The 24,514-nt window shown below is 38.9% G+C and overlaps 1 protein-coding gene across 2 annotated transcripts in view; it reads right to left on the reverse strand.

The window, feature by feature from the left end:
- Nucleotides 1–22,145, reverse strand: part of PSME4 (proteasome activator subunit 4) — a 100,299-nt gene extending 78,154 nt beyond the window's left edge. For both annotated transcript variants that reach the window (XM_061432348.1, XM_061432346.1), the window contains exons 1-2: nt 21,872–22,145; nt 430–570 (exon numbers count right to left, since the gene is read on the reverse strand). In XM_061432348.1, the coding sequence (XP_061288332.1) occupies nt 430–570; nt 21,872–22,113 (383 nt within the window). In that variant the 5' untranslated portion in view covers nt 22,114–22,145. The remainder of the gene's footprint in view (nt 1–429; nt 571–21,871) is intronic.
- Nucleotides 22,146–24,514: the final 2,369 nt, after the last annotated feature.

A 24,514-nucleotide genomic window follows, 5' to 3' on the forward strand; every position in this document is an offset into this window, starting at 1 on the left:
AAAGAGGCATTACAATTTGTGCCACCATTACTGTAGATGAATTTCATACTTTCCCGTACTATCTATGGAGTACTCCCAGTTTCTGGAATTGTGCTTGGTGTCCAGGATAAGAAAAGAATAAATGATCCCTGTCTTCGTAAGGAACTTACAACTTACATAAGGGAAGCTAATTAGTATAAATGAAACAATCAGACAACATATAGTTCAGTGTGTGTGCTAGAGAAGAGAAGGCTTCATGGAGGAAAAAGAATTTTAGTTAAAAGGTTAATTAACACATGTAGTTTAAACTTATGATAAAGTCTTCTACAGTCTTTCTCCAAAATGGTAACCTGGGACTTGGTCTTACCAAAGAACACTTGGCTTTCCTCATTCCCTTAAATCTTGAAGAAAGAAAAAAATCTTACCAGAAATTACAACAAATGGACTTACTTTAACAAGTTGATCAAGAGACGGGCAAATCCCTGCATCATGCTGATTTCCAGTTTTGGAATTGATACCAGCTCATATAATAACTTGATAAAAAGAACATGATCTTCTTTGCTAAATTTTCTCCCATAAAGTCGAATATATCTGGAAAAGAAAAATTGATACAGACTTTAAAAATAGATACATGGTGACACATTTTTGTTCACTGGGGCATTAGTCACATGCCCAAGGTGCAGAAGTAAGGTAAATGTCCATCAACAGATGGATAAAGAAAATATGGGTGTGTGTGTATGTGTGTGTATGTACACACACATACACACACACATATATATGTGTAGGAATATTATTCAGCCTTTAAGAAGAAGGCCATCACATGCTAAAACATAGATGGACCTTGAGGACATTATGCTAAGTGAAATAAGACATCAAAAAAAGTCAAATACTGGATGATTACCACTTATATGTAATATCTAAAGTAATCAAACTCACAGAAACAGAATGATGGTTGCCAGGGGCTGGAAAGGCAGAGACAGGGAGATAACAGGGTTTCAGTCATACAAGATGAAAAAGTCCTAGAGATCTGTGGCATAACAATGTACACACTTAACAATACCACATGCTGCTGCTGCTGCTAAGTCACTTCAGTCGTGTCCAACTCTGTGACCCCATAGACGGGAACCCACCAGGCTCCCCCATCCCTGGGATTCTCCAGGCAAGAATACTGGAATGGGTTGCCATTTCCTTCTCCAATGCATGAAAGTGAAAAGAGAAAGTGAAGTCCCTCAGTCATGTCCGACTCTTAGCGACCCCATGGACTGCAGCCTACCAGGCTCCTCCATCCAGGGGATTTTCCAGGCAAGAGTACTGGAGTGGGGTGCCATTGCCTTCTCCAACATAGTACACTTAAAAATTGTTAAGAGGGTAAATTTAAGAGCTTGCCACAATTAAAAACAATATGTATTGCTACACTTTAATTTCAAATGTCTTTGATGTTATTTTGTATCCATTCATCATTGTGCAGGAAAGATTTACTCTGGATTTTAATTGAGAGATTACCAAATAAGTATTTTATTGACAAGAAACCTCTAATGATAACTGAATTCTCATCAACCTTTAATGACCTGCAATCCCATTCCTGGGCATGTATCCAGAGAAAAACATGATCTGAAAAGATACACACACTCCAATGTTCATTGCAGCACTGTTTACAATAGCCAAGACATGGAAGCAACTTAAATGTTCATCAACAGAGGAATGGATAAAGAAGTGTGGCACATATATACAATGGAATATTCCTCAGCCATTAAAAAGGATGAAGTAATGCTACTGCAGCAACATGGTGGACCTAGAGAGTGTCACACTGAGTGAAGTAAGTCAAATACAGGGGAAATCACGTATGACATCTCTTATATCTGGGATTTTTTTAAAAAACTGATACAAATGAACTTACTTACAAACAGGAAGAGACTCACAAATTAAAAAAATGAACTTATGGTTGCGGGGAGGGACAGTCAGGGCCTTTGGGAAGGTCATGAACACACTGCTATATTCAAAATGGATAATCAAAGGACCTGCTGTATAAGCACATGGCACTGTCCTCACTGTTACGTGCCAGCCTGGATGGGAGTGGAGTCTGGGGGAGAATGGGTATGTGTACATGCATGGCTGAGTCCCTCTGCTGTCCACCTGAAACAACCACAACACTGTTGATTGGCTATACCCCAATACAAAATAAAAAGTTTAAAGTTCGGGGGAAAAAAATTCTAATGACCAATTATAACACTGATGCTTTATTGTTGTATGGTCTTAACTGGCTTTTTGTCACAATAACCTGAAAAGAATTCCTCTGGACCTTTCCCTTATTAAACAATGCTCATTCAAGATAACAACCTATTTAAGGACTTACTGAAACTAATTTAAAACACCACATCAAAGCACAATAAAACAGAAGAAAAGAGTATAGACATAAAAGTTTACTGTTTTAACCACAAGAATCTTTGAAGCAGGCTTACTAAGAATCTAAAACAATACAGCAAGTTATCTAACTTGTACTATTTGTTTCTAGACTCATAACTATAATAAAATTAAATTGCTACAAAAAGTACAGTTTTTAATCTCAAAATTGTACGTTTTCATTCTTTTTTTTAACTTTAGAGACTCAATGTAATCAAAAGTGTCAACCATAAGCAAACAAGGAAAAAGTGTCCCCAAAAGCAAGAATGACCATGGCATAGTTAAGGATTAACTACTTAGAAACCAAACTTAAACTTAGAACAAATTACTGGATGCCTAAAATCATAAAATCCTTTGAGGAAGACCATTCTACAGACAAATACACAAATCAAGAAAAAAGCATTAATATTCCTTATATGATTTTTAGCACTTCCCATTAACTATGATCAAACTAAACTCACGTTTAATTTCTAAAGTGAGAATAATTGTTTTTCTTTTTCTAGAAAATCCTCAAAATTCTTGGTTCAGTAAAAGCACTCTTTATTTTCTCAGGCAGCTGTATATTTATTCAGCTCTTGTCTGTCCATCCAAGGTATAATCCCATGATTTCACCTTAGTACTAGACATCTAACCAGTATAGGGTGAGCAGCAATGAGACCGGAGATGTTTTACCTTTCAGTGAATGTTTCTTAAGCACCTAGGCCAGGGAAAGTAACTGGGCTAATGAAGACAATACACAAAGACCCTAAGCCCAGGGCTGCCAGAGGTACTTCAAACTGCTGAAAAAGCCTGGTACAAACTCCTGAAGTCTCTCTCAATTTCACTCTAAATTGAGGAGTAAAAGCTAGAATCATCTAAATGCTACTTTCAAACGAAAACAAACCATATCCATAAGAAACAGTATATATCTTAAAGATAAAACAGAATTTTGCAAAGAAACATCTCTTGTTCCCAGTGGCTACCTCAGGCCTTGTCAGGGCTCCAAGTGCCCTTGTGGTTAGGCACTTACTCTCCCCTGTGGCTAAGACATTTCTGTGGAAAAACTGGAGAAACACTGCTCTAAGCCTTTGAAATAATTTACCTACAAGCACATCACTTTTGCTGCAGTATATAAATTGTGTAAAAATGAAGGACATAAAATTCATAAACTCCAAAATTCAATACTATGAGGAGACCAACAGGGGAATCCTCAGAGGAGCTAGGACTGCTAACAAAACCAAAAACTTTAGGGGGATTACTCACAAACTTATTTCCCCTGTTAACAGCAAATAGTTCTTCCCAACCAGAAAGTAATTCCTGTCTCAGAATTTATCAAAACACAGCCCAAGAATGCTACTTCTGAAAAGCACAGAAGTACTAAAAGAAGAAAGTTAACTGGTCTTCATTAAAATCAGGAACTTCTATTCACAATTAAATACCATGAAAAGTGAAAGACATTTCGAAGATACTTGGAATCAGATATTTGGAACACATACCTATCTGATAAAGCACTCACTCAAACTGCATTAGAACTCCTACAAGTCAATAAGAAATAGCACAAACAAATTTAAAAAAAAAAAATGGGCAAAAGACTCAGGTAGGCACTTCTGGAAAGCCAACATCCAGATGACTTGATGAGCACATGAAAAGACACTCAACATCATCACTCATCAGTAAATGCAAATTAAAACTACAATAGGGTACCACTTCACACCACCGTACTGGCTGAAATTAAAAAGCCCACAATACCCAGTTTTGGTGAGAACAGGACAAAACCACTTTTTATAGCCACTCTGGAAAAACTTGACATCACCTCATAAATGTTCACTAGACATTAGACTGTTTAAGACACACATTCCTGGGCTCTATCTTAAAACTGTATGTGTTAATCACTCAGTTGTGTCTTTGCAACCCCATGGACTGTACCCTGCCAGGCTCCTCTGTCCATGGGATTCTCCAGGCAAGAATACTGGAGTGAGTTGCCATTCCCTTTCTCCAGGGAATCCTCCCAATCCAGGGACAGAACCCAAGTCTCCTGCATTGCAGGCAGATTTTTTACCATCTGAGCCACCAGAGAAGCCCATCAAAACTAGTCCATCAAAAATACCGGGAGTGGTAAATGCAATAAAGTTGCTTCTTTTTTCTTTCTTGAAAAAGGAAATTTAAAAAACTATTCAGAGTGGAGACTGAGAGTCTTCACTTAAAACTACTCTAGTTGTTTTTTCCTTATATTTATTCAAAAATTCTACTTTAGATTGTATTTAGAGACAGTCCATTCCCTTTTCCCAATTAATTTGCACATTAAATTTTAGGACTAAAAATTTCTATCAAAATACTTCAAAACCTTAATAACAGTCATGACTGAATTTTCAAATAGGATATTTTCTTAAACTATCCAGAATATATAGGTGACAAGTCATTAGGTTCCATCCTCCCACAGGAGGAAAACACAGTAAAATACAGAAGCACTTTTCAACTGCTTCCTCCTCACAACCTTATAGTGTTATTAGTAAAACGCTTTATGTTTTAATCTCAAGTAAAGACAGCAGCATACCAGGAACAGTCATTATATAATCAAATGTGCAATGCTGTCACAGTTTTCTACTATACATCCTAAAGATAAGTTTACTATATATTTCTAGAAAATTTAAGTAAAAAGTATAAGATTATACAGTACTATTGACATGAACTAAGAATTAGAGCTTAACTAGAGGCTAAAAATAATTGGTTTTCAATACAGGCTTTGTCATTCATCAATTATTTTTCTTCAAGGTAATCACTTGGTTTCTAAGGTTCTAAATATATCCACAAATAAAAGTAAAATTAACATCATTTTAAAGCAACATTAAGACTGTGTTATTATAAAACATATAAGACATTTGGCAAAGAAATTTAATCTTAAGTAAGTGCTTTACTTTGGGTAGTCCTACTTAAAAGACAAAAAATGAAACTTTAACTTGAAATTTTAAAAGCCAGAATTTAAATACTGTCATTGAAAAGTACTTAAAAGCATTTGTGGATGATTTAAAAAAAAAAATCACATCCAGCAATATGCCCTAAATAAAAATTCAGAATATCAAAGTCAAAATACCAAAAATCTTTTCAATGCACATTTGCAATAATAAGTATTTCTTGGGAAAAAACCTAAAAGTCTGATAAAGGAATGATTTGTTAAATTCATTTGTTAAATAAATTTGTTAAATTTGTGGTTTGTGCCTTTAGACTACAGTGCAGTCATTTAAAATTGTTTTCAAAGAATTTTATAGACGTCAAATGCAACATCATATAAAATATCATGATACAAAACATTCACAATATGTAACTAAACAAAAAGAAACATTCATGCATTAGGATTAAAAAATAAAACAAACACTAAAAATAAAACTTCTTGATGATCATACTGACTCATGTTCTTCTGTATACCTCTGTTTATACAAACTGTTTTAAAGGAAACAGGCATTATCTATTATAATTAAAATTAACATGTAAAAATATTTCATATCAACTTCTGCTGTACAATGCTTATAACTAGGTAATTAATATTTCTGCATTTCTACTATTATCTTAATTAAAAGACCCTTTATCAAAGACTACTCAACTCCTACTTAAAAGGGCACAGGAGAGATTCCTTGGAGGTCCAGTGGTTAGGATTCAGCGCTTTCACTGCTGTGGTCCAAGTTCAATTCCTGGCGGGGGAAGTAAGATTTTTCAAGCAGCACAGTAGCCAAAGCAATTTTTTAAATAAATAAGAGCATAGGAGTCAAGTTGTTCTCATCAGCCAAAAGTGAGACCATAAATCACAATAAATGAAGTGAAGTTGCTCAGTCGTGTCTGACTCTTTGCGACCCCATGGACTGTAGCCTATCAGGGTCCTCTGTCCATGGGATTCTCCAAGCAAGAATACTGGAGTGGGTTGCCATTTCCTTCTCCAGGGGATCTTCCCAACCCAGGGATTGAACCCGGGACCTCCCGCATTGCAGGCGGACGCTTTATCATCTGAGCCACCAGGGAAGCCCCATAAATCACAATAATTAACTGCAAAAGATGTTCAAATTAAGTTCATAAAGAATAAAAGGTATCACCATTTTGCAATCTATAACAGATGCAGGATGGCCACTAACATCACAAAAAGAGAACGTCGGAGGTTACTCATCTCCTGATACAATTATACAATATCAACTATTATACAGTCCTGAAACAGAAAATTAAACTTTATGTGCTGAAGAACAGCAACAAAATCAATTAGTGTGTCTTTACCACTTCAATCTGACTTCCACTAAAGCAGAAGTGGAAATGTAATTAGAATTATATAATTAATAAAGCTGACTTTAAAAGACACAAATAAAAATTGTAAACTTACAGAAACTATGCCTTTTTTTCGATCTTTTTGTGGAACACCTATAAACACTGGTTGTAAAATACACTACAAACAAAACCTTACTTAATTCTAACATGTGGATATTACATTGGCCTGTGTCTGATTACAATAAAATGTAAATTAGAAAATATTAACCAAATGTAACAAAAAGAAACCAAATCATTTAAAGGCATGCATATGAGTCAATTAAATAATCCCTTTCAGACTTAAGGTAGACTCCTCCATGAGGTACTTCCTTTAAAATCATATTCAGTCAATAATGACTATTCTTACTGTTATCAATCAGCATTATTCTGAATCTAGATTAAAAAGTAAACTAGGAAACAAAAATAATGATAATTGTTTCAGGAAAGGCAGAATAGTATGACTTCAATGCTATAATTATACCTAAAATATCTGAAAGTATTAGTCGCTCAGTCGTGTCCAGCTCTCTGGGACTCCATGGACTATAGCCTGCCAGGCTCCTCTGTCCATGGAATTCTCCAGGCAAGAATATAGGGGTGGGTTGCCATTCCCTTTCTCCAGGGGATCTTCCCAATCCAGGGATCGAATCTGCATCTCCTGCATGGCAAGGGGATTCTTTATCATCTGAGCCACCAGGGAGCCCTGAAACAATCAACTAAAAAACCGCTTTTAGACTACATAAGAAAATTTGCAGAACAGTTTTTGTAAAAGTCAGCAGGCTTCCTGTATGGCTCCCAAATAAAAAAGAACAATAGCTGAATACTGCTCCATTCATAATACCAACAAATGATTAATTAGAAATATCTCTAAAGAAAAGTGCAAGAGTTAATCTTAACATAATAAAAACTACTAAAATGTAAAATATTTGAATAAAAAGTGAGGCATAACAGGGAATTCTACTCAATACTCTATAATGGCCTATATGGGAAAAGAATCTAAAAAAGAGTGAATATATGTACAACTTACTTTGCTGTACAACTGAAAGTAACACAACAGTGTAAATCGACTATACTCCAAGAAAAACTTTTTAAAGAGACACCCACAAATGCAAAAAAAAAAAAAATTGTAGACAACAGGAATTTTTTAAAATGTGTTTTAATACCTGACAGCTAGGGCTAAACGACAAGTATTTTATAGCCAGGAAAACTGAGATGATCAATGAAATCCTTGACCAACTCCAAAATTAATTTATTTCACACAGTAACTTCAACTCCTCCCTCTACCAAAAAAATAAATATATATACTATCTCTACACCATATCAGCTCCAGTCTTTCTCTTCTGTTCCTAAATACAAGTCGCTCAGTCATGTCCAACTCTTTGTAACCCTATGGACTGCAGCCTGCCAGATTCCTCTGTCCACGGAATTCTCCAGGCCAGAATACTGAAGTGGGTAGCTGTTCCCTTCTCCAGGGGATCTTCCCAACCCAGGGATCGAACCCAGGTTTCCTGCACTGAAGGTGGGTTCTTTACCGTCTGAGCACCAGGGAACCGCTGTTCCGAAGGTGCCACAAAATAGAAAAAATTTTAAAAGGTAAAATTATCAGATAAATCTAAAGGAGAATTACTTTGACTTCATTCCATGACTAAGTCCTGAAATACATTATGTTAAAAATGTAGACATAGCTTCTCACTGCTAGAAACAGTAAATGAACAGATAAAATGAAAGGTTTCCTCATAAACCCACCTCTCCTCTTTTCGCTCAATTATGTGTTTATTCAAAAAGCATTTCTAGAACAAATGACATGTACAGTATGACCCAAATTGTTCCTTTAGGTCAAACTCAAAATCAGATGTAAGGAGACATTTACCAGAAAACTAAGTAATATACTGAAGGAGGGGCATAAATGCAGTTTATCATTAGAATTTTGTGATTTTTTTTAACCAAAAGTTTCATTATATGTAAGTGATTACTGAACCCAATCTTGAAAGATTAGAGAGCTGTCATGACTCTGAATAGGGAACTAAAGTTCAGTATAATCTGAGCAGTTGGGGAAAGAGGTGGCAGGAGGCACAAAAGACAGCTCTAGGTAGCAAGAAAAGCAACCTTCTGTGACAAGAAGACACAGCTGGTGGGGTGGGAGGGAGGCTCGAGAGGGAGGGGTTAAATATATACTTATGGTTGATTCATATTGTTGTACAAGAGAAAACAATACAACATTGTAAAGTGATTAAAAATAAATTAAAAAAAAAAAAGAAGACACAGCCAAAAGAACATTACTTGTTCTATTTCCCCTTCAAAAAAGTCAAACTGAGGATCAAGAAAAGGAATAGATTATCACAAACAACCAAATAAGGATTTTAATTCCAAGTGACTGCTGCTTGGGACGAAGGCAACAAAGATGCTATCTACAGGGGAGGATGTCTTACGTTTCCATGTTAAGTTGCTTTGCAACTCCCAACATTATAATCAACTCTGGATAGAGAGGACAGTTATGTATTTCAACACAATAGCCAAGCAAGCATGAACAAAATGGTTTTACAAGCTTGCTAAGAATGCAAACTGCTCTATGTCAGTCCCATGGGCAAGTCATTTAACCTTCAGTGCATGTGTATGAAACCTGAGTTTCCTCACAAGGCTATGGGGATAGATAATTGATTAACAGGCATGAGAGACAGTCTTTGATTTAACTATGCTAGAATGGGGCTCCAGGTACCAGCTGTTTTCTTGTAAGTTTCCCAGATGTCTCACTATGTTTGAGAACCACTGCACCAATGGCACCCCACTCCAGTACTCTCGCCTGGAAAATCCCATGGACGGAGGAGCCTGGTGGGCTGCAGTCCATGGGGTCGCTAGGAGTCGGACACGACTGAGTGACTTCACTTTCACTTTTCACTTTCATGTATTGGAGAAGGAAACGGCAACCCACTCCAGTGTTCTTGCCTGGAGACTCCCAAGGACGGCCTAGCCTGGTGGGCTGCCGTCTGTGGTGTTGCACGGAGTCGGACACGACTGAAGCGACTTAGCAGCAGTAGCAGCACCTAAGCAGACTGATGGGAGCATAATTTATGCTTTTTAAAATCCACTTAAATCATTAAAAATATAACACTAATACAATGTTTCAATTTATATTTCTCTAACTACTTGTGAGGCTAAACGTATATTCTTAAGATAATTTGCCTTTAAAAAATATAAAAAATTAATACCTTAAAAAAGGGGGGGGACAACCCAGAGAATAAATAATGAGTTAAGTTATAGATTATAAGACAATGTTCCTTCAACATCTATACTGAACCATGCTGGAAATCTGTGGATGGGACAATAAACCTATACATTTTCTTCCCTTTATTTTTTTAACCAACTATAAGTTGCATCCTTGAGAACTGAGAGGAAAATATTACTGGGGAGGAGGGGAGTTATTATTTTATCAGGAAAGCAATATATACTTATTTAAATGATTCAAATAGTACAACAAGCATACAAATTTGAAAATTGTTGCCTATGACTGTTAATAGCCTAGATAATATCCTTCCAGACTTTATTTATATACAAATGTACATATGTATATACTTTTCAAAAACACAAATGTAATGATAATACAGATATTGTTTACTACTTATTTTTTTTTTTTACTCAACGGAAGCTCAAACCACTGTTCAATGCCTATAAAATGTGGTGGCAGGGACCTCTGTATCACTAATATTTCACTCTCAGCTCTTAACAGAGATGAAACAAGGTGAACACTGAGAAACTTTTTTGCAACCAACTGTACAAGTACACCTTGAGAAATACAATGACTTAAGTATTGTAGCTCCTCCACAGCTAGTTCTATTTTTAAAACAAAAAACCAAAAAACCTTCAAACTGACAATGAATATCTGACCAAGTTAAACAAACTGGTTTAACACACTGAGAGCAGGTTTCCAAAACCCTGAAAGCCAGGTCTGTCATCAAGTGTAGCATAATACCTGTGATGGAAGGCACTAAAGGAACAAAGAGACCCGAGGTTTACTCTCCTCTTTACCCCCACCTACCACAGGCTGAATAACACACTGGAGCTTCAGCATATTATATGTCAGAGTTATGTCCTCTACCACTTACTAAAATTTACACAACAATCTCTAGTAAAGTCATTCACTATTAACACCTAATGATGCCTCTATTTTTCTCCCAGTTGCTTCTCTCTTGAAGCACAGAAGAGCGGCATTCATTTCTTGAAATGTTGTACTATCATTTAAGAGCCAGACATGGCAACAGGCAATGGAAACAAAAAAAAATAACAAATGGCCCTACAGCATGCAGCCTAGACAGAGGGACAGACAACTGATTATTTCAATATGATGGTCTGAGTACAGACTAACACGTGTGCTCAATTTGCTCCACCTCTGTTCCCACACATTAAACATCTTCCTCCAAATTCCTCCTTACCTAATCAAATCCTATCTCAAGGCTCAGCTGCAGTTTTCCCAGGTGATACAGCCCAGGCAGCTTTCCTTACTCTGGACATATGGTTAAGAGCAAAAGCCCTGTGGTCAGCAAGCAAATTGGCTGTTACATAACTTAAGATTCATTTCTTCAAAGGTAAAACTGAGATAATAAATGTCAGTCAGTGAAGTTGCTCAGTTGTGTCCAACTCTTTGCAATCCCATGGACTGTAGTCTACCAGGCTCCTCCATCCAGGGAATTTTCTAGGCAAGAGTACTGGAGTGGGTTGCCATTTCCTTCTCCAGGGGATCTTCCTGACCCGGGGATCGAACCCAGGTCTCCCACACTGCAGGCAGACGCTTTACCATTTGAAATACCAGGGAAGCTGAGATAATAAATGTACCTACAGTTAATTGTGAAAATCAAATGAAATAACAAATATAAAGCCTTTAGCATACTGCTGGCACATACTGAGCCCTCAACAGATGGTAGGTAGTATCTGTATCACTCATTTAACAATCTGTGGAGCTTCCCTGTGGCTCAGTTGGCAAAGAATCTGCCTGCAATGAAGGAGGGAAAGTGAAAGTCGCTCAGTCGTGTTCAACTCTGCAACCCCATGGACTGTCTATGGAATTCTCCAGGCCAGAATACTGGAGTGGGTAGCCTTTCCCTTCTCCAGGGGATCTTCCCAACCCAGAGATCGAACCCAGGTCTCCCGTATTGCGTGCGGATTCTTTACCAACTGAGCAATCAGGGAAGCAATGCAGGAGACCTGGGTTTAATTCCTAGGTCAGGAAGATCCCCTGATAAGGGAATGGCTACCCACTTCAGTGGTAATAGGGAATGCTCTCTTGTAAAATCCCTTGGGTTACTGATATTTTGGGGGCTTCCTTGGTGCCTCAGCGGTAAAGAATCTGCCTGCAATGTGGGAGACCTGGGTTCAATCGTTGGGTCAGGAAAATTCCCTGGAGGGGGACATAGCAATCCACTCCAGTAGTCTTGGTTGGAGAATCCCTGGAGAAGCCTGGCAGGCTACAGTCCACACGGTCACATAGAGTTGGACAGGACTGAGCATGCATGCTCGAACTGATATTTTTAAATTGTTGAGACTTTTTATTTTCATCTTTTGTATCTTGATAGCTCAATAAGTAGGTGTGGATTATATAGCTAAAGTATTGAAAGAAACTTGAAAAATGAGTAGCTTTCAAAATTTTTTGGCCACAATCCACAGTAATAAATATAGAATGTAGCATACACAAAAACATATGTATAATTGAAACAAAGGTCATGATCATTCACCTTTATTACTTCTAAAGTCACTCTAATAATTTTAGTCTAGTTCAACAAACCAAACCAAATCACACCCAAAGTGGTTGAGACCTACTAAACTGAATTCCCAGGTCTTTGGTCATAACCCCAAATTTGGGTTAAAACACTTAAAAATGAACCTTTGGATGAAATATGATGAGAATTTCACGCACACACACACACAAAAAAACACAGTGAAAAGGTCTTAGGATATCTGTCTGTTAAACTTTGAGTTTATTTTAAAAATCACACTTGTAAAATCATTCCTAGATTGTTAAATCACAACTTTTCTCCTGCTATACACCAAACAGGGACCTCTGTTTTGTATATGTTGACAGAACTCTGAGAACATTTTATTAACCAGGATCTCTGGAAATAACCTACCTTCCCTTAGAACACAAGCTATGCCAACTAAACTCTTCAGGAATGTGTCCAAAATACAAGCACTCATGAACATTCATAAAATTTCTTGCTATAAAAACTTCCTTCATCCCTGGCTTAAAAAAGGAAAATGTCATACAGAGAACTAGTGGTTACCAGTGGGGAAAGGTAAGAGGGAGGGGCAATATAGGAGGAGAGAATTAAGAAGTACAAACTATTATGTATAAAATAAGCTACAAGGACATACTGTACAGTACAAGGAATATAACCAATATTTTACAGGATAAATGGATTCTTTTTATAAATGGATTTATAAATGGATTCCTTTGTGGCTAAGCTGGTAAAGAATCCACCTGCAATGTGGGAGACCTGGGTTCGATCCCTGGGTTGGGAAGATCCCTTGGAAAAGGGAAAGGCTATCCACTCCAGTATTCTGACCTGGAGAATTCCATGGACTGTATAGTCCAAGGGATCGCAAAGAGTCGGACACGACTGAGTGATTCTCGCTTCATAAATGGAGTACAGTCTTTAAAAATTGTGAATCATCTTGTATACCTGTAACATACATCGAAAATCAACTATACTTCAACTAAAAAAATTAAGTAGAAAGGAAAAAAGAGAATTGTCAGAAAATGAAATGAAACACCCACACTTAACAACCCAAAGATTACTAACATTCTATTTAAGCTGCCTACCATTACAAGATTATAAAGCATTTTTAATAATTCTTAAGCAATTTCCAACTTACTTGCACTAAAATACTATTTTCACATCCATTTCACAGCTGCAATGGTGTTAAGGTTTTTTCTTAGAAAGGGAAAAGGCTTTTATTACATTTTCTTAACTCTAAAATTTAGGATCTAAGTATTATTATTATTTTTAAAGCCAAATTAGCATAAAAAGGTAATGACCATTACAAAATTTTATGGTTCATCTATCAAAAAATTGTAGTAACAATACTCTAAATTTTTAAACACTAAATATTTAACAATAATGATAGCTTTATTTTTAAATGAGGATTTCAAAGTCCCTGATGCAACCGATACAATCTGCTCTCTTCTCTAAATAACTGTTAAAACCCATTCCCTTTACACTCCCTCTCCCTTTAGGTTACACCATTCTCTTCCTCAACCAAGATGGCTCCTTCCCTCCACTTCTTTGGTTAAATATACACTTTCTTTTGAATCCAATATTAAAATAGAAGTGAAGTGAAGTTGCTCAGTTGTGTCCGACTCTTTGCGACCCCATGGACAGTAGCCAAGCTCCTCCGTCCATGGGATTTTCTAGGCAAGAGTACTGGAGTGGGTTGCCGTTTTCCTTCTCCAGGGAATCTTCCCGACCCAGGGATCGAACCCAGATCTCCCGCAGTGTAGACAGACGCTTTACCGTCTGAGCCACCAGGGAAGTCAATATTAAAACAGATCTGACCCCAAATTCATTTTTCTCCATTTTGACTGTCAAAGTAATAATTCATTACAAACTGCATAATGTTTTAGTTGACAACAAAACTGTTAATTCTAACATTACTGAGTACCTATGAATGTATATATGCTATCCAATATGCCGGGGGTGCAATGCTGCTGCTGCTGCTGCTAAGTCGCTTCAGTGTGTCTGACTCTGTGCGACCCCATAGACGGCAGCCCATCAGGCTCCCCGTCCCTGGGATTCTCTAGGCAAGAACACTGGAGTGGGCTGCCATTTCCTTCTCCAATGCATGAAAGTGAAAAGAGAAAGTGAAGTCGCTCAGTCATGTCTGACTCCTAGCGACCCTATGGACTGCAGCCTACCAGGCTCCTCTGTCCATGGGATTTTCCAGGCAAGAGTACTGGAGTGGGTGCCATTGGCAGTGCGATGAAGGAGAGGTCAATATCAAAGACTCTGAGCCCAAAAGAGCTCACAGTAGAGGGAAGGTAGGTACACAAAGAACGTAAAAGCATGAATAAGGAATCACAAGAGAGTACACTAAAAGGGAAGAAATGCCTAGGCCGAATATGGAAGTAGCCAACTTTAGGATTCCAAATGGGAATATTTACAGGATGTGCTGCTTTTAACACTCAGAGGCCAGTCTCAATGAATGCAGAGGGTTTTGGTGGTTGTTTGCTAGATGTCGCTCTCATTATCATGTTCTCAGCTTGCTTTTCACATGGTACACATGAGACTTAGGTCTAAATTTCCTACAAAGGTTAGAGGGAAACACAGATTTGAATTTTATATTTAAAATTGGGGAGGGAGGTTCACTAGAAATGAGTAGCATTTAACAGCAGAAAGAGAACCTCTAGGTTCTACAATGACAACAACAGGTTTAGAAGTCGTGCACTTATTCACTAGTAATTGCCCCTTAAAAAACATTAGGAATTTGCCTCTTTCACTTCAATTAAGACCATTTACTTCAAGACAATTTCATTTAATAAACACTTCATCAAGAGCACTTGAAGAAATTGTTTTTAAGTAATAAATTCAGATCTCAAAAGAAAACAAATGGTACTGTTCTACCAATTTTTTTCTAACTGCCTTTTTCAGTGTCTCAATGTAGGGCATGAAAAACATACTTGTCAAGAGTGTGAATTTTTAAGTAATGAGCTTAGCATTCATATTTTCTTCACCCTCCAATTTTTTGATGGAGTTATACCTTGCTTGCTCTGTTCTAAATGAACAAAAATGTGCACTAAAAGAAAAAGAACACTCTGGAACTTCCCTGGAGGGCAAAATTCTTTCACTAATATAATCCCATTGTCAAAAACAGTGCCCATCCCATACAAGGCACTCACAAAATAATTTGCTCAGACTCCTGCCTCTACTACTTTGCATCAGGCTGTGTATTAATGTATGAACCTCACAGTACAGCCAAAAGCAAAAAAGAGATAATTCAAGGCAGACCTTGTTACCCCAGGACTGATTCTATGTCTTTAAAGTTGAGGGGGAAAGAAGGATGTTACAATATGAAAACATTCATGAATGAACATTTCTTTTCTCTCTGTCCACAAGGTCTGTTTACAGTAAACCTTAAACAAAACCATGCAAATGAAATGGAAACTCAAGAGTAAAATCACAAATTCTACAAAAAAGTCAAATCAACTTCATGAGGCTGATCAACGTAAATTGTTACTTTTTTTAAAGTTTGAAAATGCCATTGGTATTGATTTTTTGTTTCATTCCTTCTCCCTTAAAGATATATATATACCAGAAATATTTATGAATGAAGAATATGCTTCAAAAAAAAAAAAAAAAGGTCTAAGGGTGTGGTGGTAGGAGGAACATGATTGGCCCTGAGTTGATAACTGCTGAACATGGGTGATGGGTACACCTAGGTTCATTATACTATTCTTTCCTCTCTTGTGTATGTTTAGCATTTTTCCATAATAAAAAATACTTAAAGAAAAAAGTCAGACAACTATTCACATCAGAATCTGTCAATGACAAAGGAGCCAAAAATATACAATGGAGAAATGGCAATCTCTTTAACAAGTGGTGCTGGGAAAACTGGCCAACCACTTGTAAAAGAATGAAACTAGAACACTTTCTAACACTATACACAAAAATAAACTCAAAATGGATTAAAGATCTAAATGTAAGACTAGAAACTATAAAACTCCTAGAGAAAAACATAGGCAAAACACTCTCTGACATAAATCATAGCAAGATCTTCTATGACCCTCTATGGAAATAAAAACAAAAATAAACAAATGGGACCTAATTAAACTTAAAAGCTTTTGTACAATGAAGGAAACTATAAGCAAGGTGAAAAGACAGCCTTCAGAGTGGGAGAAAAAATAGCAATTGAAGCAACTGACAAAGAATTAATCTCAAAAATATACAAACAGCTCATGCACCTCAATACCAGAAAAATAAACGACCCAATCAAAAAATGGGCCAAAGAACTAAACAGACATTTCTCCAAAGAAGACACATAGATGGCTAACAAAAACATGAAAAGATGCTCAACATCACTCTTCATCAGAGAAATGCAAATCAAAACCACAATAAGGTACCGTCCCACCCTGGCCAGAATGGCTGCTATATTAAAAAGTCTACAAACAATAAATACTGGAAAGGGTGTGGAGAAAAAGGAACCCTCTTATACTGTTGGTGGGAATGCAAACTAGTACAGCCACTATGGAGAACAGTGTGGAGATTCCTTAAAAAACTGTAAATAGAACTGCCATATGACCCAGCAATCCCACTGCTGGGCATACACACGGAGGAAGCCAAAACTGAAACAGACACAAGTACTCCAGTGTTCATCGCAGCACTGTTTACAATAGCTAGGACATGGAAGCAACCTAGATGTCCACTGGCAGACAAGTGGTAAGAAAGTTGTGGTACATATACACAGTGGAATATTACTCAGCTACTAAAAAGAACGCATTTGAATCAGTTCTAATGAGGTGGATGAAACTGGAGCCTATAATACAGAGTGAAGTAAGTCAGAAAGAAAAACACCGATACAGTATATTAACACATATAATATGGAATTTAGAAAGATGGTAACAACGACTGTATACGCAAGACAGCAAAAGAGACACAGATATAAAGAACAAACTTTTGGACTCTGGGAGAAGGCAAGGGTGGGATGATTTGAGAGAACAGCATTGCAACTTGTATATTACCATATATGAAATAGATCAGCAGTCCAAGTTTGATGCATGAAACAGGGCACTCAAAGTCGGTGCACTGCGACAACCCAGAGGGTTGGGAGGGATGGGGGACACATGTACACCCGTGGCTGATTCGTGTCAATGTATTAGAAAAACCACCACAATATTGTGAAGTAATTAGCCTCCAATTAAAATTAATTAATTAAAAAAAATTTAATGGGATTTGCCACTTGGCAAAATGTGACTTTAGCAAGCTATTTAATCTCTACTGGTGATAGTTTTTTTAAATCTTAACATGCTAAGTTCAATATACATGTAATCTAATAAAATGGAATGTTTCACTCTATCTTTAAAACTCAAAAAAAAAAAAAAAAGAACCTGTCAATGACAAATGAGACTCTGGCAGAAGCAGCCAGTTAGCTAGAGAAAAGAAAACTGACAAGACATGTTAAAAGAAAAATCCCTGGAAAATGGGAAGGGCCTCAAATATTTTTAAAAATCGATGTTTGACATTGCTATGAAAAATCAAACGTATGCCTATGTAGGGACAGGGGGTAAATGAGAACTCTGCACTTTCTGCTCAATTTTGCTCTGAACCTAAATCTGCTCTAAAGAATAGTATGTTAATTTAAAACAAAACAAAAACGTGAAAGATAACTCATCATACAACTTTAGCAGAAAAATTCTTGTCTCCAAAATCAATTAATTCATTTATTTTGTTTTTCCCTATGAACAATCAACTTTCTCACTACAAAATTTAGGGTCCTGTTTTGAGTGTGGCCATTTAATAACAAAGACAAACTTTTTTCTATTTCTATCACTTTCTCTAACTGGTTCTCACTGACGAATATGGCAATTTGCCAAGATTTCAAGATTCTTTTACAAATAAAAAGCTTATCTTTATTGTGTACTTCACAATTTCAATACTCAAATATTAGATATTCTGTTAAGTACATCATATTAATGGACAACTGAGATTTAGTGTTTAGCATTTTCTTCTTTCTTCTCCAACAGAGAGATGATGTGATTTGGGTGTTCCTGTGGTCATGAATTACTTTCCAGAGAGGAGGTTAATATATTTGATAATGTTTATCTTGACTAAACAAGTTCCCAGTGGTTATATAATCTAATTAAATAGATGATTCAGTTTAATCCAATTCCTATCTAGTAAGGCTACATAATATTCTTAATAATAATTAACCATGGGAACTACAGTTTAATTAGCAAATGAAATGATTCTCAGTGTAATACAATCATTTCATTATAAAACTGCAGAAAATTGTAACATTTCCACTGAAACAAAGCATCTAAATTTGTTCTATAATACTCCAAATTCACATATTCTGCTAAAATAAAAATTCTACTTAAAAATAAGAAACACAAAAGAAATGATCGAAATTTGTGTTTAAAAAAAAAAAAAAGAAAGAAATTTGTGTTTAATATTTTGCTTTTATGAAACAGTCTGCTGCTAAGTTTAGGTTTGAAAAACCATTTCTAGTCTACACTCCCACTCTCCAGAAGAGGACTCTAAAGCTAAGAAGGGTTAAGCAAGACCAAGATGGCAACAGTAGCAAAGCCAGGTACAGATAAACCTCTTTTGCCTAGACGTCACTGCCTCTCAGGAAAAGTCCAAGAGGACAAGGAAGAAAAAGCAAACTTCAAGATTACCTTTCTTCAACTCCTTTCATTCTCCACATGGGCCAAACCAATTATTTACAAATATCTTTTGCTCAGTGTCCAGGAGGTGTCTTGACAGCTATGTTCCAAAGACCACTAGTTTGTACCTCTTTTCTCTGATTTGTTTCCTTGCTTCTTAAAAACTAGTCCCCTGATGTATTATGTCACACAATCTCTCCTCAACATGCAGTACTAATGCTTTAAGCTGTCTGAACAAGAGACCTTGAATTATATCACGAGGACAATTTCTAAAATACATAGAAATAACTTTTCTTCACAGAGAACTGCTAAAGAGACCTGCAAGTCTTAAGAAGGCTTGAAAGGTAATTACAGCCATCAAAATAAAACAGAAAGTAAAAAAAAAAAAAAAATTGGAGGGGAGAGTCTGAGTATTTCCTGAAGGAGAACTCTACCCAGTCCTGCAACACCAAGATTGGGGATGTACTGGTTGGGGATCCACTCCCAGTATCCCTGAACAGTATTTACATTCTGGGCTTCTTTGGGAATGCACTTGATCTGGGCAACTATTTCCAGTACTTTACAAACTGCTCCAACAGTCCTTGTAGAAAGATACACACTGGCTTATTTTAGGCTTTACAGGATAAAAAAAAAAAAATCATACCAGAGCAGGAATGTTTCTCAGGAATTATTTAGTCCATCTCCCTCACTTCTCTCACACGCATACTGACACACAATCACAGAGCTAGTGGGAGAAATTAGATTTTATTTTCACTACTACTTTCCATTTTTCTACAAAGTACTACGTATGGTCACTACTAAGGCAACTACCAGCGATCATCACATGTTTTGGCCTCATGTAGATGTAAACTTGTGCAACACACACAAGGCTTAAAAAACAAGCACAACTATAAGCAGGTCACCTTAACACGACAGGAGAAAAAAATACACCCAAGATTACAACATGTCCCACCAAGTTCAAAATGTCATAGCGCAATCCCAAGAATCAGCTTGCAGAATTTAAACAAGGTTCCAAAATAAAATTCTATCTACTAGCACTTCTTCCTGGTTAATTAAAAAATAAATGGTTTGAGGTTTGCAGGTTTTTAAGCCTTATAACTGCAATCTTGCCCTAAAGACCAAGGACTGTTCTCCACTGTATTTTTAGCCCTTTCCAGGTAAAGATACCTAACAAGCCCAAAACAATAAATATCCTGGCGTTAATTTGCAAAGCTTAGTAACAATTAAAATGTCAGAAAAAAAGTGCTTAACTATGCCTGTGTAGATTCTCAATATATCCAAACCTGATACAAATTCACACACTGGTCTATTTATACATCCTGATGCTAAAAGGAGCTGTTTGTGTCCCCAAAATGGTTATTCTCTGAAAAATCTAATCTAAGTGATTAAAATGAGGAATTACTGGAACTGACAAAATAACTTTATTTTTACAGTGCCCAAGTAATGCAAAAACCTAGGAAACTCACTTGAAAAAAACTATGAATTGTAATCATTTATAAAACATTCTTCTGTTGTGACTAAAAGTGATTCTTTTCCCTACCACAAACTTCTTTACACTTTAATCAAGAGAAGAGTTGTTAACCTTGACATTTTATGGTCACTCTTTGAAAAGGGCAAACTGTTTTAGTTTTACTCCTTAACTTAAAAAGTAATTATTTCCACCACCACAGCCATTTAGGAATGAGAAATTTGTCAGAGGCTCCCTAATAATTGGCCGGTAAGAATCATCCTGTGAGGAAATGTAGAGAAGACTATTGCATTGCAAAACCCTGAGTCATCACCCAGTTCACTCAGCAGATTTGGGTAAACACTGGATAAGTGACTTATGTCTTGTGTGTTCACCCATCCATACCCACAAGCGTGATCATACAATGTTACCGGATTTTATGTACAGTTAACCAAACAAGATACAGCAAAATTCTCTTTTAAAAAAGTTCTTCTGACACAGTGAAGATGCCCACCTAGCAAATAAAGTCTCTAACCTTTCCCCCAATTGTATTTTACTCTGTTTACAGCCAGGTTATGCGTGTCCCCCCCCCCCCCGCCCCAAGTAACAAAGAATAGAACTGAAACTGATTTAAGTAATCTATATTCATCTGAACAGCTCATAAACTAACACAAGCCCGATACTAATAACGCCCAGGACAACCTGACAGCTCTCTTCTCTGTTTTCCTTAGTATCGCACATTTCCAAAAGAAATGTCACACAGGAGTAACACACTTTTCCCGAGGTTCTCAGACTCGCCATTCTCAACATCAACGTCTGGTACATGGCCCAAGAACGCGCTTAGGGCTAATTTTAAATCAATCTTTTCAAGCAAACCCACAAAGCCTGAGAAAGCCCCCAAAAGCAGAACCTACAAGTTCCCTACGGCCTCCTTCCCATTCAGAAAGTTATCAGACACGAATTGAGAGATAGGAAGAGGCAGGGAACCGTAGGGGAAGAAAGAACCGGAGGCAACACCAGGAAAAGTCAAAAGTTGTTCGCCCGAATCCTCTGCTCCCTCCCGTCACCCGCAAAGGTTCAAGAACCCTAGGGGGACCGCCCATCTCTTTCCCTGGGGGTCCAGTGGCCTTCCGGCTCCCTGGGGCCCCGAATATCGGAAGACAACAACCCGAAACCTTGGGGAGAAGCACCTGCGAAGGACGTAGCGGGCTGGTGAGGACCGGGGAGATCCCGTGGGAAAGCGGCAGGGAGGCTCGAGTCGCGACTCTGGGGCTTACTGCACAGAAACGATCCGCCCGAACCGAGGCAGAGTCGGGGGGTGTCCAGCGGTCCGCTGCGGACAAAGAGCCTCCCCCCGACCGCGGACGCCCTCACACCGAGCCTTTGCCTCCGGCCCATCCTGCAAGCCCTGGCACACTTACGTGGAGAGTTTCCTGGTCCAGAAGAGGCCCCCAGGCCACAGCTCTTGGAGCTGCACCGCCCGGCCCAGGTTGCTTTTGATCTGGGCCAGCTGCAAGTCGGACTCGGCGTCCAGCCGCTCGGCGTAGGGCAGCAGCTTGTTGTAGACGATCTCCTTCTGCGGGACGAACCCTTGGGGGTCCGGACCCGGGCGCCCGCCCGGCTCCAGGGTATCCCTGCCGCCCGCCCGTTCGGCCGGCTCCATGAGACCAGGAACAGCCCCCTAACCCCCTCCCACCCTATCCCTCCCCGGCCCCCACCCCTCTCCGGGCTCCGCCTCCTCCGCGTCGTCGTCGCCCTGCGGCCGCCGGCGGCCCGTCGCCCTCGGCCCGATCGCTGGGCCCCCTCCCCTGGCCGGCTCGCTGCTGTCCCCGCGCGGTCCCGGGTTCGTTGGCGGCTGCAGCGGCCACTCCGCCCGCCCCGCACCGGCTAGGCTGGTGACGCTGCACCACCCGGCCCGGAGGTTCCGGATGGGCCTCAGGTCACTTCCGGGGCGGGGCGGGGCGGGGCGGGGCGACGGTGAGGGAGGAGGGGGCTGCGGCGGCGGCGGCGCGACGGTGGCGGCGGGAACCCTGGGTGCCGCGCCTTCCTCGCCGTGGGCCGGGCTCGAAGCCCCCACCTCAAGGTCTCACCGGCCGAGCGCGAGCCTGTCCCACCGGAAACACGAGGCTGAGTTCCAAGCTATTGTCCTTCCTTGCGTGGGGTCGCGCGCGCTCCCTGCGATTGCCTCGCGAGCCCTAAGTCGCCGTGGCCTCGGTAGAGGCAAACAGACGGCGTAGTGCCCCACGCCGTTTATGGAAAAACCTAGGTACTCTGCCCACCCTACTTGTTGCTTATAGACTTTTTACCCTGTCCCCTCTAAACTCTCGTCTTTCTGGCGTTCTTCTGGCCGCCTTCGTTTCAGAAAAAGGAATTAAATATTCAACAAACATTAATTGAGCCACTGCTGTGTGTCAAACACTTTTAGGCCCTTGAGGTGCAAAGTTTCAGAACACCTGGTTTCTGCCTTCCAAGGACTTTACAGTAATGTGGAGCTGTTGACTAAGGAGTAAGCAATTACAAAACAGTATTGCTCTTAATGGCTAGATAAGTATAGGATGTCTTGAGAACATCTAAAGAGGACTTCAAACAGAACGGGGTGTCAGGTAGTTCTAGAAATGATACCTAAAGTTGAGCTTAAGGATTGAGTGCAAAATTTATTAGAAGAAAAAACAGCGTTCAAGAGGGAAGGGACATATATGGCTGATTCATGTTGATGTTTGGCAGAAACGAACAGAATTATGCAAAGCATTATAGTTTAATTAAATAGGCAATTTAGAAAAAAAGAGCTGAGGAAGCAGCTCAGACTGCAGCCTTGCATTCTAGGAATTCAAAGTTCAAAATAAAGATTGCTTGCAGAGAGGGGAGTGAAGAATGAGACTTCGAAGGACATGCTAAGGGGTTTATAGAGCTGTATCTTAAAGGCAACAAGAAGCTGAAAAATTTTAAGCATAAGAGTGGTATGATTCTGAAGATTCTGAAGAATCACTCTGATTTTGTGTGGAGATGGATTAGAACAGACAGGGTCGGAAACTGGCAGATCCCTTAAGGAGATGTGACATAATGGTGGGCTGCATGTTGGTTGAAATGATTCAAGAGCTATTTCAGCAAGAATGGCCTGAGTTTCATAGTTGATAGGATATGAAGAGTGAAACAGAGAAAAAGTCAGGATGGTGTCAGATTTTTGGGTTGGGAAACAGATAAAAAGCACAGCAGAAACATCAATGGAGGCAGAATGCCTAAGGAATTAGAAAATACTTTCATGTATGGATCAGGAGGGTCATCTAAAAGGGGATATAGCATATAGGTGAATTGGAGGGAATGAGATACAGAGTATTGTTAAAAGATAAATGGAGGCATAGTAAAAAATTTAAGGATTTACATGAGAAAAATTGATTGGAATTGGGCAACACCAAACCTGGAGCAGGGACAGAAGCCAGGGAATGACACAAAAAGTGCAGAAGCAAAGGAAGGAAATTATTTGATTGGCTACAGCTGAAAGCCTAGTTAGCTATCTTTGATTGTTGTCTTTAGTGTTTAGATTTCATAATCTTGAGGCATGTACACACTTAGACTTGGGTTTGCTTACATAGCCCACCAAGGCGTTAGAGACACCTTGGTCTAATGGCCTCCTTGTTTAATTAATTTAATAGTATGAATAGAATAGAGCCCTTGACCACAGTGTTAAGGAACTCCATGTTTAGAGATGGATAGAGAGGAGAGATGGCACCCCACTCCAGTACTCTTGCCTAGAAAATCCATGGACAGAGGAGCCTTTTAGGCTGTGGTCCATGGGGTTGTGAAGAGTCAGATACGACTGAGTGACTTCACTTTCACTTTTTACTTTCATGCACTGGAGAAGGAAATGGCAACCCACTCCAGTGTTCTTGCCTGGAGAATCCCAGGGACAGGGGAGCCTGGTGGGCTGCTGTCTCTGGGGTCGCACAGAGTCGAACACGACTGAAACGACTTAGCAGTAGCAGCAGCAGAGAGGAGAGAGACTGCAAAGAATACTCACAAGAAGCAGTCTGAGAGGTAAGTGTTCTAGGAAAGTGAGCTTTTTAAAA

This window comes from Bos javanicus, chromosome 11 (assembly GCF_032452875.1).
Source record: "Bos javanicus breed banteng chromosome 11, ARS-OSU_banteng_1.0, whole genome shotgun sequence".
In the NCBI taxonomy this organism is placed as follows: Eukaryota; Metazoa; Chordata; class Mammalia; order Artiodactyla; family Bovidae; genus Bos; species Bos javanicus.